Genomic DNA, 13162 nt, shown 5'->3' with positions numbered 1-13162 from the left:
CTAATGCTGCACAGCATCACTCACACTCTCCTGACTCCAGAGGCTAGGAACAGAGCCCACCACCCACACTGGGAGGCAAGGATAGGCTCCTCCTGGGTAGAGAAGTCTGTCGCCACTGAGCGGTAACAGCACCCAGGGAAGCATCAAGAGCAGGACTACAGAGTCATAGGGGTGCTCCCATGGTTCACATGGCCCGCGCACCATGCCGGCCGGAGCTCACTGACCTGCCAGGGCCACCGCCAGCTCAGTGAACGGGATTCTGGGCTCAATGTCTGACACCTTCAGCGCTGGCAGACACGAGGCATCCTGAGCTTTGCTTTGCTGAGTCTGTAATTCTAAACCTAGGGAGGAAGAAGGGGGGTGGAAATGTATGAACATTTAGGAAGATAATAACCGAAAGATCTTTTGTAATTCATCTCTTCTGTCACTAATTCGCACCCACCCTTGCCGAGTGCTGGGGTGTGAGCACTGCCAGGCCAAAGTGAAGCAGACACAGGAGCATAAGCACTGCAGGTGGCTCTTCCCTAATCCTCACTCTCAATGACCTAGAGCAGCGATTTCAACCTTGTTCATCTCACGGCACACATAAACTAATTACTGAAACTCTGCAGCATGCAAAATTTTTTGTTCATCTGATAAAAAAAAAAAAAAGGTATAATTTCAATTGATTCACACCAAACAGCTATTGTGTTGGTTGTCACTTTTTTATTTGACAACCTAAGGGAAAAGAGGTCAGTGCCCCTGACTAAACAGCCAGGTATTCCAAGTGTGTGCTAAAAATTCTTGTGGCACACGGGTTGAAAATCGCTGCTCTAAAGGAACCGTTGTGCTGGTAGGGGTGGGACTTTGCTCAGACAGGTCCCTGACTCCCAGGTTTTATGCTAGATAGAGGGACTGAACTCATTTTTAGAGCTTTCAAACTATTGTCCCATCGCATACACTTTCCCAACTATAAACATGCTCAAAACACATGTTCTAGGCCTGCCTGCCACTGGTCTGATTGGAGGGGAGAGGCTCCCCTTCCCCAGAGTCTGCACAGACCACTGACTGTCGGGAGGGAACCAAATGGCTCCGCGCATGACCAAGGACAGAGCGGAGTAGTGCACGTGTGACCAGCCCGCACAATCTGTCAAACACCCACTGCATCATGTCACAGGATAACCGATCCCCTGTTGTCGCCGAGCTGCCCTGACCTCCAGGTCCACCTCCCTGAAGTTCCCAGAGAGCCACTGACCACAAAACTGTCCCCTGAGACAGAGGTGGGTTTCTGGACAGCTTGTTAGAGGCTCTGCTGGGGTTGGGCCCCAGGTCCAAGCACAGGCTGACCCACCTCCCCTCGGAGGCCCGTCCCCAGCTCATCCCACAGCACCAGGGGGATGTGGCTCCATGCACCTTACACTCAAACCTCTTGGATATCCAAGGCCCTCCTCACCTGCTTTGTCACCCCCACCCCAATCAACCAAGTCACCCAACCCCTTGACCCTCAGACATTCTCTATTTCTGTGCATTTGGCCTGGAGGTCTTTTGCCTCTTTGCCTGTCAGTCCTGGAAACAGTTCAAAGGCCCATCTCCCTTGTCCTCTGAAACACCCACTGCTCCTTTCTGAATGCACAGAAACTGTTGGCATCGTCTCGTCTGCTCCCAGGTGAACTCCCTCCCAATGGCAGGGACTACAGCCCTTCACAGTACTTAATATGTTACATTATAGACCCCTACACTGGAAGGTTATTTAGAGTTTTAAATCAGATAATTTCCCATTCCCATTTTCCCTTGATGCTTATCTTTAGGCTGGACTTTGCTTTCTCACGCTGAATTACACATGTAAGACTAACTGAGATGAAATAACCACTAAATGCACTAGCACTGTGTCCTACTTAATGAATGCTGCAGTGATCTGTAAAATAAAAGCACACTTTTGTAATACGGGCCCCCATTCGTTCACACACAGGTGTGCACTAGAGTAACTATTTCCTTAAAACAGCACACACCTCCATGGCCAGGCCAGGAATCTGATCACTCAGGGAGCATATGTTCTGTTGCTTAGGCATGCATTACCTTCTGTACAAATGGCCTTAAGTAAAAATGGAAGATGTTTGTTTCTATATCTTGGCTATTGTAAATAATGCTTTCAATATAGGGGTGCATATGTCTTTACAAATTAGTGTTTTCATTTTCTTTGGGTAAATACCCAGAAAACGACTGCTGGACCACATGACAGATCTATTCTTAATCTTTTAAGGAACCTCCATACTGTTTCCATTGTGGTTTCACCGATTTAATTGCCATTTGTGACAGCATGGATGTATTGGAGAGCATTATGCTAAGAGAAATAAGTCAGAGAAAAACAAAAACCATATGATTTCACTCATATGTGGAATATAAAACAAGAAAGCAACAAACTAACTCACACAAAAAACAAACAAAGAAACACTCATAGACAGACAATACAACAGTGGTTACCAAGGAAAGGAGTGTGAGAAGACGAAGTGGGTAAGGGGTCAAATACACTGTAATGAATGGAAACTAGACATTTGGTGATGAGCACAAATACATAGAGTACATAGATGTCAAATTATAATGGTGCATATCTGAAATTTATATAATCTTATTTACAGCAAAAACAAACAAAAAACCCACCAACAGTACAATGGAAAATGGTTGGGAACTCAATCAAACTAAAAACGTTTTGCGCAGCAAAATAAACCATCAACTAAATGAAAAAGCAACATATGGAATGGGAGAAAATATTTGTAAATCATATATCTGTTAAAAGTTTTACATCCAAAATATAAAGAATTCATAAAATTCAATAGCAAAAGATGGGCAGAGGACTTGAATAGACATTTTTCAAAAGAGCATGAACAGATGAGATGGCCAACAGATATGAAAAGATGCTCAACATCACTAATCATCAGGGAATTTCAAATAAAAACCACAGTGAGACGCCATATTATATCCATTAGGATAACTACTATTTAAAAAAACCTAGAAAATAATCAGTGCTGGTGAGGATATCTCGTGCCCCATTGGTGGGATTGTAAATTGGTACAGCCGCAATAGAAAATAGTATAGAGGTTCCTCAAAAATTAAAAACAGAACTATTGTATGAGCCAGCAATTCACTTCTGGGTATTCATTTGAAGAAAATAAAAACACTAATTCTAAAAGAAATATACATCCTTATTTTCATTGCAGCATTCTTTATAACAGCCAAAGTATGAAAGCAATCTAAGTGTCTATCCATGGAAAAATGGATAAAAATGTGAGAAATATATACAACAGAATATTGCTTGGCCATCTATAACAGGGGTCCTCAAACTACAGCCCTCGTGCCACATGCAAATAGAAATATTGTATTTGTTCCCGTTTTGTTTTGTTACTTCAAAATAAGATATGTGCAGTGTGCATAGGAATTTGTTCATAGTTTTTTTTTAAACTATAGTCCGGCCCTCCAACGGTCTGAGGGACAGTGAACTGGCCCCCTGTTTAAAAGTTTGAGGACCCCTGATCTATAATAATAAAAGTGTAATATGCAAATCAACCGAATGACTGAACAGCAGAACGACCATCCAGACGACCTTCCGGACAACCATGCTATGACATGCACTGGTGCCAGGCCAGCCAAAGCGGGTGTGATGCAATTGGTGGGGGGGGGGCTCCCCCATTGCCCCATGATCGCCCCAAAGAGGGAGGCCCAGACTACCTGGCCAGCAGCGCTGCAGTGGGTGGGCAGGTCTTTCCTCTGTTGGGTGGTCAATCGCCCCACAGAGGGAGGCCCAGGCTGCTCAGCTGGCGGTGCTGCAGCAGGTGGGCAGGGCCCCTCTCTGCGGAGCCATCAATCGCAGAGCCATCGATTCTGGAGCCCCATGATCAATTGGCCTGCAGAGGGAGGCCCAGGCCACTGGCCAGCAATGCTATGGTGGGTGTGCGGGGCCAGCCAGCGATTGCCCCGCAGAGGGAGGCCAGGGCCAGCCACGCGATCACATCCCACACCTATCTCCCACAGAGGGAGGCACACCGGTGGCAGGGGACAGGGGGAGCAGCACCAAAGTGGCAGCAGTGGGGTTTGGGCCAGCTGCAGGCAGCCAATGGAAGGAAAGCCCCGATAGGCCCTGATCGCCGGCCAGGCCTAGGGACCCTACCCAAGGGGTCCCAGATTGCAAGAGGGTGCGTGCAGCCAGGCTGAGGGACACCCTCCACCATGCACAAATTTTGTGCACCGGGCATCTAGTAAAAGAATGAAATGTGCCATTTGTGACAGCATGGGTGGGCCTAGAGGGTATTATGCTAAGTGAAATAAGTCAGAGAAAGACAAATACTATATTTCACTTTTATGTGGATCTAAAAAAGCGAAATAAAATAGAAACAAACTCATAGGTACAGAGAAAGTTTGATAGTCATCAGATGGGAGGGGGATTGGGGCAATGGAAGAAAAAGGTATTAAAAAGTACCAATTGCCAGTTATAAAAACGGTCACTAGAATGTAAAGTACAGTGTAGGGAATACAGTTAGTAATACTGTTATAACTGTATGGTGCCTGGTGGATACTAGATATATCACTTTGAAAGGTATATAAATGTCTAACTACTCTGTTAGACTCCTGAAACTAATAGAGTTAACTGTAATAGAAAAATAAATTTAAAAAATAATTTTAAAAAATTATTAATGAAAATATGATATATATACATAATTGGATATCATTCACCCATAAACAAAGAAAAAAGAAATCCTTCCACTTGTAACAACACAAATGAAACAAGGGCATTATTTTAAATGAATAAGTTAGAGAAAAACAAATACCATATGATCTCAGTTATATGTGGAATAAAAAATACAGATACAAAGAAAACCAAGCTCATAGATACAGAAAACAGATTGGTGGTTGCCAGAGGTAGGGGTGGGAGGTAGAAAATGAGTAAAAGGGGTCAAAGGTACAAACTTCTGGTTATAAATAAATAAGTCATGAGATATAATGTATAACAGGGTGACTAAAGTTAGTAACACTATATTGCATATTTTAAAGTTACTGAGTAAATCTTAAAAGTTCTCATCACAAGAAAAAAAATCTATATCTATGTATGGTGGCAAATGTTAACTAGATTTACTGTGACCATCATAATACATACATATAGGAAATGATTTTGTTGTACACCCAAGATTAGTATATCAAATAGACCTCAATTATAAAAACAAAAAAAGGATAGATGGATCTTGTCAACTGGCACTCACAAAAGTTTGTGTTTATTATTCAATTAGCATGTTAAATTTATGGGAAGATCTAAAATAGCCGTATGTCTAAAGAATTCAGAGATAGAATAATAGGTTGCATGTTGACACTAATTTTGCCTTTACTAGATTAAATCGTCTCAAACTTAGCTTGATTAAAATGGGGGTGTTGTATTTCTGTGTGTACTATGTGTATACTTTAATGAGACTTTATCAATACATAATTTACACATGTTGAAATTCACAATTTAAAAGATACAATTCAATAAGTTTTGACAAATGAACCACCACATCATGATACAGAACATTTCCAGCACCCAGGAAGTGCCCTCTTGGCTCACTGCAGGCTATTCCCCGCCCCCAGTCTGGCCTCACCTGCCTTCTGTCGCTGTCCTTTTGCCATTTCTAGAGTTTCATTAAATGTCCTCACTCAGTAGGTATTCTTTGTACTTGGCTAATTAATTTCCCTTAACAAAGGCTTTTGAGATTCACCAATAATGAGTGTGTTCCTCTTTATGACCCAGGAGTATTGCATTTTATGGACAAAGTATGTTGGTGGAAATGTGAGTTATTTCCAGTTTTGTGTGGACACACACTTCATTTCTTCTAAGTAAACAAGAGTATGACCACTGGGATTCCCAGTAAGTATATGTTCGGTGCTGTAAGAAATTCTACAACTTTGTCTTCACGGCACCTGCACCACACAGACCCGAGTGTGCCTTCCCCACAGCTCACGCCTTTCCCCATCACTGAGACGAGACCCGCCTCCTCTGATCTCACAGCTCACACCGTCCACAGTGCTGGGTGGCAGTTCACTACACACTGCAACACAACACACAGGACGGGGCATGTTATAGCACCTGATAAACAGAAGTTCTTATAAAATATGTGAAGTGAATACACCTTCTAAAGCTGCCTCATTTCCACCACTCCTGCCTTTCCTGCCCAACAACAGGGGGCGAATTTACTGAGAACAGCGGCCATCCTATCAGGCCTGAACCCGTAACACCCAATGCAGAACTTGCAGGTGCCCAACAAATACCTGTTGGTCGAAATAAGACTTGCCTGGAACTATATCTCAGTAAGAAGTTCACCAGGGTTGGGCAAAGGCTAAGAAATGACCAGGAACAAAATTGAGAGTCTGACCTTTGTCATAGATCTGCTGCTTGTCCTCCAGGGAAAGAGCGCTGACCTTTTGTTGCAGTTTTTCTGTTTCCATTTGTGCTTGTTTCTCAGAATACTTGTCATCTGGCTTCATTGATAATGTCAACTTATGCTGATTATTCTGCAACAACATCCACAGCAACAAAAGAACCAAATTAAAACAAGATGTTACTAAAGCCGGACATGCTGTACCAGCCTCTCTGCCTGTGTGCTCTTGGTCCCAAGTCCCACGTTCCATTTCAAATAGTGAGGACAGCACTCATCCAAAGATTGTCTTGGAGAGAGTATGTGAGCCAGATAAAATTCTTGCAATCGTACTTGCTTTGTAGAAATTACATAATTCATATATGCTGTTACTACTATTATTAGTGTGATTGTGATGATGTTGCAACCATAAATGTATTAATACTCAATATTTTCTTTATATCTTGGTTGTAGAAGGAAACTGTTTACACTTTCTAATATAAATTTTTAACTTCAGTCTACATTGAAGACAATTAGAAAAAATTTAATTTTTATCTAGTCCTCATTATACTATTAATCTCTCAAAGGCTGAATCTTCATTCAACATATTATAAATTATGACAAAATAGACATCAGCTTAATGTAAAAATGTTAGGTGACTTAACATGTTTCCTTATTTATTTCAACAACTGAAAGCACTAGCACACAAAATGCTCACGTGTATGTAATACTACAGAGAAGTGGGAGAATTAAAAAAAAACCTTTATGCAAAACAAATTATAATAACTTAGAGAGACTGAAGGTCAAATGACCAAATCATGCCCCATGACCAAAACAATGGCATCTAATACAGCAGTCAGCCTTCACGACAGACCCCACCATGGTCAGGGTCTCACTAGAAGTTCTACCATATTGACAACTATCTACCATGGAATTTACAACAAGTAGAAATGCCCAGAAATCTACAGAAATAAGGAGCAAGCATCAAAAGAATCCTTTATAAAAATGACCAGAATATTCACACATGTAGGTGACTTGTTCTCATATTCTGTATGTTCTATTAACAAATGTGCATATGTTTTGTTAATACATACACATTCAAATACTCATACATAAAAACATAACACATAGTCAAATCACATCTGAATCTGGAAAACCGAGTTTTTAAGTTAATATGAGCATTTAAAATTTTGATTAATAATTAAGAAATCATGTCACCTATTTATTAACAGAAACTGATTTACATAATGTAGATTATGTTCCCAATGTTCCTTTCATTATAAAATTCTATTTAAGAATAAACTTAAATTCTCTAATTTTCTTACCTTAAAATATTGTTTCACTTTCTCTTGCAAAAACTTTGGATTGTCCTTAAGGCACTGCCTGAACTGAGCCACCTGACTTCCCAGCTTCAGGAGCTCCACAGGGTCCCCATCGTGGTTCCAGCAGGAAGCTATGTACTGGAGCAGAGGTTTAAATCCACAGAGCGCATTACACAACGAACTCCACATCAGTTCAGTAAATATCAAAGGCAGGGCATTTTATTAAAATCTGTTTCTATGTTTAAAAAATACCACAGATGACTAATTATAATGAAAATTAAGTCATTCTTTGATTAAAAGAAGAAAAAATTAATTTTAAACCTTTTTGTCCCTAAAAAAATTTTTTAAAAAAGCACAGGTTTAAAACTATTTTTAGAAAATATAATTACCAACAGATCAATACTTAGCGATTCCTTTAAAGTGGTCTGAGTAAATCTATTTTACATATAAACATAAAATACACACACACAAAAAAAGCCAATTGAGCAACCTAGTAAAAAGACAAACTAAATTAAAAGTAAAGTTATATCAGATGCAAAATAGCATAACTTTCAAGGTTCAAGGGAAAGTTTCTATGAATTGCAATTATACAGTATTTTTAAGAACCACTAATTCCAAAAGTAACAAAAAAAAAGAAAAACAGGAGATGGCTGAGAAATTACACACAGAGGTCAGGGCAAGTCCAAAGCTGACAGACTGATGCTTCATTTGTATTTCAATTTTATGAAGTAAAGCTTCAATTCGATCATCTTCAAATCCTTTCCTAAAGAAATATTGAAAACAGAGATGCTGAAAAAAATATTTCTTAATACAAAGCTGCAATAATCAAAACAGCATGGTATTGGCAGAAAAACAGACATACAGCCCAATGGAACAGAACTGAGAGGCCAGAAATAGACCCACATGTATATGGGCAATTAATTTTTGACAAAGGAGCCAAAAATACACAATGGAGAAAGAAAAGCCTCTTCGATAAACTGTACTGGGAAAATTGGAAAGCCACATGCAAAAGAATAAAACTAGACTGCTATCTGACACCATACACAAAAATTAACTCGAAATGGGTTAAAGACCTAAATATAAGACATGAAACAATAAAATACATAGCAGACCCCTAGCCGGTTTGGCTCAGTGGATACAGCATTGGCCTGTGGACTGAAGGGTCCCAGGTTCAATTCTGGTCTAGGGCACGTACCTTGGTTGTAGGCTCCCAGCCCTGGTCAGGGGTATGCAGGAGGCAACCAATCGAGGTGTCTCTCTCACATTGGTGTTTCTCTTTGTCTCTCCCTCTCCCTTCCTCTCTCTCTAATAATTAATGGAAAAAATATCCTCAGGTGAGAATTAAAAATCAATAAAATAATAAAATACATAGCAGAAAACAGAGGTACTAAACATATAGACCTTGGTCTCAGAGAGGACTTTATGAACTTGACCCCAAGGCAAGGGAAGTAAAACTAAAAATAAATGAATGGGATTGTATCAAACTAAAAAGGTTCTGTACTGTAAGAAACCATCAACAGATCAAAAGACAACCAACTGAATGGGAGAAGATATTTGCAAAACAATACCTTCAATAAAGGGCTACTACTCAAAATATATAAAAGAATTCATACAACTACACACACACACACACACACACACACACACACACACACACACACAAAAGTTAATCCAATTAAAATATGGGCAGAGGGACCTGATCAGACACTTCTCCCAAGAAGACATACAGCTCTGCCCATGTTCATAGGTTGAGCATTAGCCTATGAACCAGGAGGTCATGGTTCAATTCCCAGTCAGGACACATGCCTGGGTTCGATCCCCAATAGAAGGTGTGCAGGAGGCAACTGGATCAATGATTCTCTCTCATCACTGGTGTTTCTATCTCTCTCTCCCTCTCCCTTCCTCTCTGAAATAAAAATATTTTTAAAATAATAATAGTAAGTCAGAAGGAAAAGGACAAGAACCATATGATTTCACTCAAATGGGGGATATAAAATAAAAAGCAACAAAGAAACAAACAAACTCATAGAAACAGATAACAGTGTGGTGGTTACCAGAGGAGAAGGTGGGTGGGGAGAGGATGAAAAGGATAAAGGGGGTCAAATACATGGTGATGGGAGGAGATTTACTTTGGGTGATAAGGTCACCACCAAGAAAGCAAAAAGCCATATGATGGGAGAAAATATTTGCAAACCAGGTTATCTGATAAGGGCCTTAAATACAGAATATTTAAATAACTTTCACAATCATAGAATTAAAAAACACATAATCCAATTAAAAAAAGGATCAAGAATTTGAATACACATTATTCCTAAGATACACAGTGGCCAGTAAGCAAATGAAAAATGTTCAACATCACTTATCATTAGGGAAGTGCAAATCAAGACTACTTCAGCCCTAGCCAATTTCGCTCAGTAGTTAGAGCACCGGCCTATGGACTGAAGGGTCATGGGTTTGATTCTGGCCAAGGGCACGTACCTCGATTGCAGGCTTGATCCCTGGCCCTGGTCCAGGTGCATGCGGGAGGTAACCAACTGATGTATCTCTCTCACATCAATGTTTCTCTCTCTGTCTCTCCCCGTCCCTTCCACTCTCTCTAAAAATCAATGGAAAAAAATAACCTCAGTTGAGGATTAACCAAAAAAAAAGAGACTATTTCAAATCCACCAGGATGGATATAATAATCATAAACCAGAAAATTAGGGGAAGATCTGTAAGAATTTGATTATCCTAAACATTAGACAATTTGGAGCTCTCATAAATTTTGGGTGGGGTTTAACTTGGTGTAGTGACTTTGCAAAACAATTTGATTTAAAAATTCTGCAAAAAATTAAATATAGAGGTACCACTTGACCCAGAAATTCCACTCTGGGTTATCTAGCCAAGAGAAAAGAGAAAATGTCTCCACACAAAAGCTTATACATACTAGTAAATGTTCATAGCAGCATTATTCATCCAGCCTCCAAAAATAGTGGAAACCCCAATGTCTATGAAGTGATGAATGGATAAACAATGTGGTATGTAACACATGGAATATTATTTAGTGATAAAAATTACTGAAGTACTAAAACAAATGTTTTTGCAACAAGAGAGCAGAGATAATATTTAAGCAACTAAATGTGAGGTTTTGTAGAGATGGCCAATAATGGAGAAGACTGGACCTTGCTGTAAAGTATTTAGGAACTGAGAAGGCTAGCAAATTGGTGCAGAGGGTCATACGTACATGATGACATCGTCAATGGTCCTGTCGATTATGTCTCGGACCATCTGAATGTCCTTCTCGGCGATCCCCTGCAGGCCCACACTGAAGTAGGCCTCCCGTGTGTAACCATTGTATCTAGAATAGGAAAGGTGATCATGCATTACAGTCCGTATGGCTTCCATCACTCACTCACCATGCACTTCTTCATTTCAAGATCAAATATACTGCAGAACAGAGCTAAGAACATTAAACTCCCAAGTCCTCCAGGACAAAGCAATGAAAGCCGTATCCTCACATACCTGTTTCTCAGACATAATTGATCACAGTGACACCACACCTTTTTAACATTTCTAAACATCACTACAACTTAAACTTTAGAGTTATGGCAAAATAAACCTAAAAATAGAGAACTGCTCAGTTTTACAAAACCTTAAGATTTCTAACAATATTTAACAACCTGACTTTTAAAATAGATACCAGTATGCCATTCTGAGATCTTTAAAAAGCTGCTTTTTCCCAGATACCCCCTGTAGGGAACATAAGTTAACACATTGTGGATGGATCACGAGAATTCTCGATTCACATTACATAGTATTTTACAAAGTATCATACTTTAAAAAGATATTAGCTTGTAAGAACATGTAATAAATAACTTCAAAATGCAATGGGTATTTAATTTTAAAGCGTGCCTTTAACATTTATGTAAAATGTTTTTGTACTCGTTCAATAGAAACTTATCTGGCCACTGGGTAAAGCTAGCAATAAGGCCACTGGGTAAAGCTAGCAATAAAACCACTGGTCTACAATGTGTCAGCTTGTACCGGATCCGTACTCTAGTGCACAGTTCTGTGCTGGGGCAGGAGGGGCCATCCTGTGGCTGTGGGATGTGAAGCATCCTACCTCCATGGCCCCACCCACCACATGATAGTAACCCTCCCTCCCCGGTTGTGACAAATAAAAATGTGTCACATTGTCAAATGTCAAAACTGCCCCCAACAGCAACCAATGATCTCATCTGAAGATAAATCTTACCCAACATCAGGAGAAAAGTCTGTGCCGAGTCCAGATTCAATTAAGGCTTTGTAGAAGGGGGAGTTGGGCCCGCCGATCAAGAGTGAAGACAGAAGGTTTAATGTGAAGGCTTCAAATGTGTCAGTGATCCTTCATTTTAAGAGGGACGTGGGTGGGGGGTTGAAGAGAAAAAGAGAAAACCATTGTCCCTTACGTTTTCAAAATCATTATAATCAGTACTACATTTACACTTTTTTCCAAAGAAGTTGAAGTTCTAGTAGAAATTCTTGCATTCCAACCTCTATTTTAATAGTTATATCAGCAAAAGAGAGTAATTATACTAGGACTTTTTTGGGAGTCCAAACCATAGAGTCAGTTTAGCTGCATACTGAATGCTACTGCAGGAGTGTGTGCAAGCACTCTGACATAGTACTACTTCAATTCGAACCGCACCGTCACACGACATGGCAGACAAAACACTGCAGAGATGGGGCAATTCTGTCAGCCTTGAAGCTTCTGAGGGCAGACAACCCTGATGGGTGGAGTGAGGCAGGGTTCCTTGCTGCCCACACCCTTCAGCAGCATTCACAGTGCTCTTCTCACACTCAGCCACCTGTGACCCCAATGGTAACGACTTCTGTTCTGAGCCCGTTTTTTTCTCTAGAATTGAGCTTTAAAATGCAGTGAGGAAGAAGTTACTTTCCTTCAGAACAGCTACTCAGAGATTTCCCCTCAAACTATTCTAGACATTGTCAGAAACCCCACTGACATCCAAGACCTACCTGCTGTAACCCTGAGCCCTAACCACCCAACCATTCATTCCTGACTAGAGAATTAAATCTGACCCTGCTCACCTGCGTCTCCTACTTCCACATGGATACTTACTCTGGTAAGAGGAAGCTGACACTGACAGTTGTTTGTTTAGAGGAACTTGCAGCCATTGAGTCCGGAGCACAGGTGATCTGAAATTCTCTCTGTAAAACCATGAAGCAGGCACAGCACGTGAATGAATGGGTTTAAACTAGTATAGATTACCTAGAGGAATAAAATGGTCCAAGAGATGCTTTTCATTAAATTAACTTTGTTTTAAAACAAAAACAGTAACTTGTATGCATGCATATTAGCATAACCAATGGACACAGACACTGGGGCGGTGGGAGCTTGCCCTCCAGGGTGGGAATGGCGGGGGGAGGGGGCATCAATCAGGGAAAAAGGAGAAAAACTTTAGACAAAAAAAAAAATACAGCAAATACTCCATTTTGCAAACCTCAACT

The 13162-nt window shown here is 40.5% G+C and overlaps 1 protein-coding gene across 3 annotated transcripts in view; it reads right to left on the bottom strand.

The window, feature by feature from the left end:
* Nucleotides 1-13162, bottom strand: part of PITRM1 (pitrilysin metallopeptidase 1) — a 34454-nt gene that overhangs the window by 9517 nt on the left and 11775 nt on the right. For 2 of the 3 annotated variants that reach the window (XM_036342396.1, XM_036342405.1), the window contains exons 8-14: nucleotides 12774-12862; nucleotides 11910-12038; nucleotides 10899-11012; nucleotides 8342-8438; nucleotides 7679-7813; nucleotides 6372-6510; nucleotides 225-341 (exon numbers count right to left, since the gene is read on the bottom strand). In XM_036342396.1, coding sequence (XP_036198289.1) covers nucleotides 225-341; nucleotides 6372-6510; nucleotides 7679-7813; nucleotides 8342-8438; nucleotides 10899-11012; nucleotides 11910-12038; nucleotides 12774-12862 — 820 coding nt within the window. The remainder of the gene's footprint in view (nucleotides 1-224; nucleotides 342-6371; nucleotides 6511-7678; nucleotides 7814-8341; nucleotides 8439-10898; nucleotides 11013-11909; nucleotides 12039-12773; nucleotides 12863-13162) is intronic. The other variant, XM_036342415.1, reaches the window with a different exon arrangement.

The sequence above is a fragment of the Myotis myotis genome, unplaced genomic scaffold (assembly GCF_014108235.1).
Source record: "Myotis myotis isolate mMyoMyo1 unplaced genomic scaffold, mMyoMyo1.p scaffold_m19_p_1, whole genome shotgun sequence".
NCBI lineage: Eukaryota > Metazoa > Chordata > Mammalia > Chiroptera > Vespertilionidae > Myotis > Myotis myotis.
Note: the sequence above shows the minus strand (reverse complement) of the source record. Positions and strands in the feature narration are given on the sequence as shown.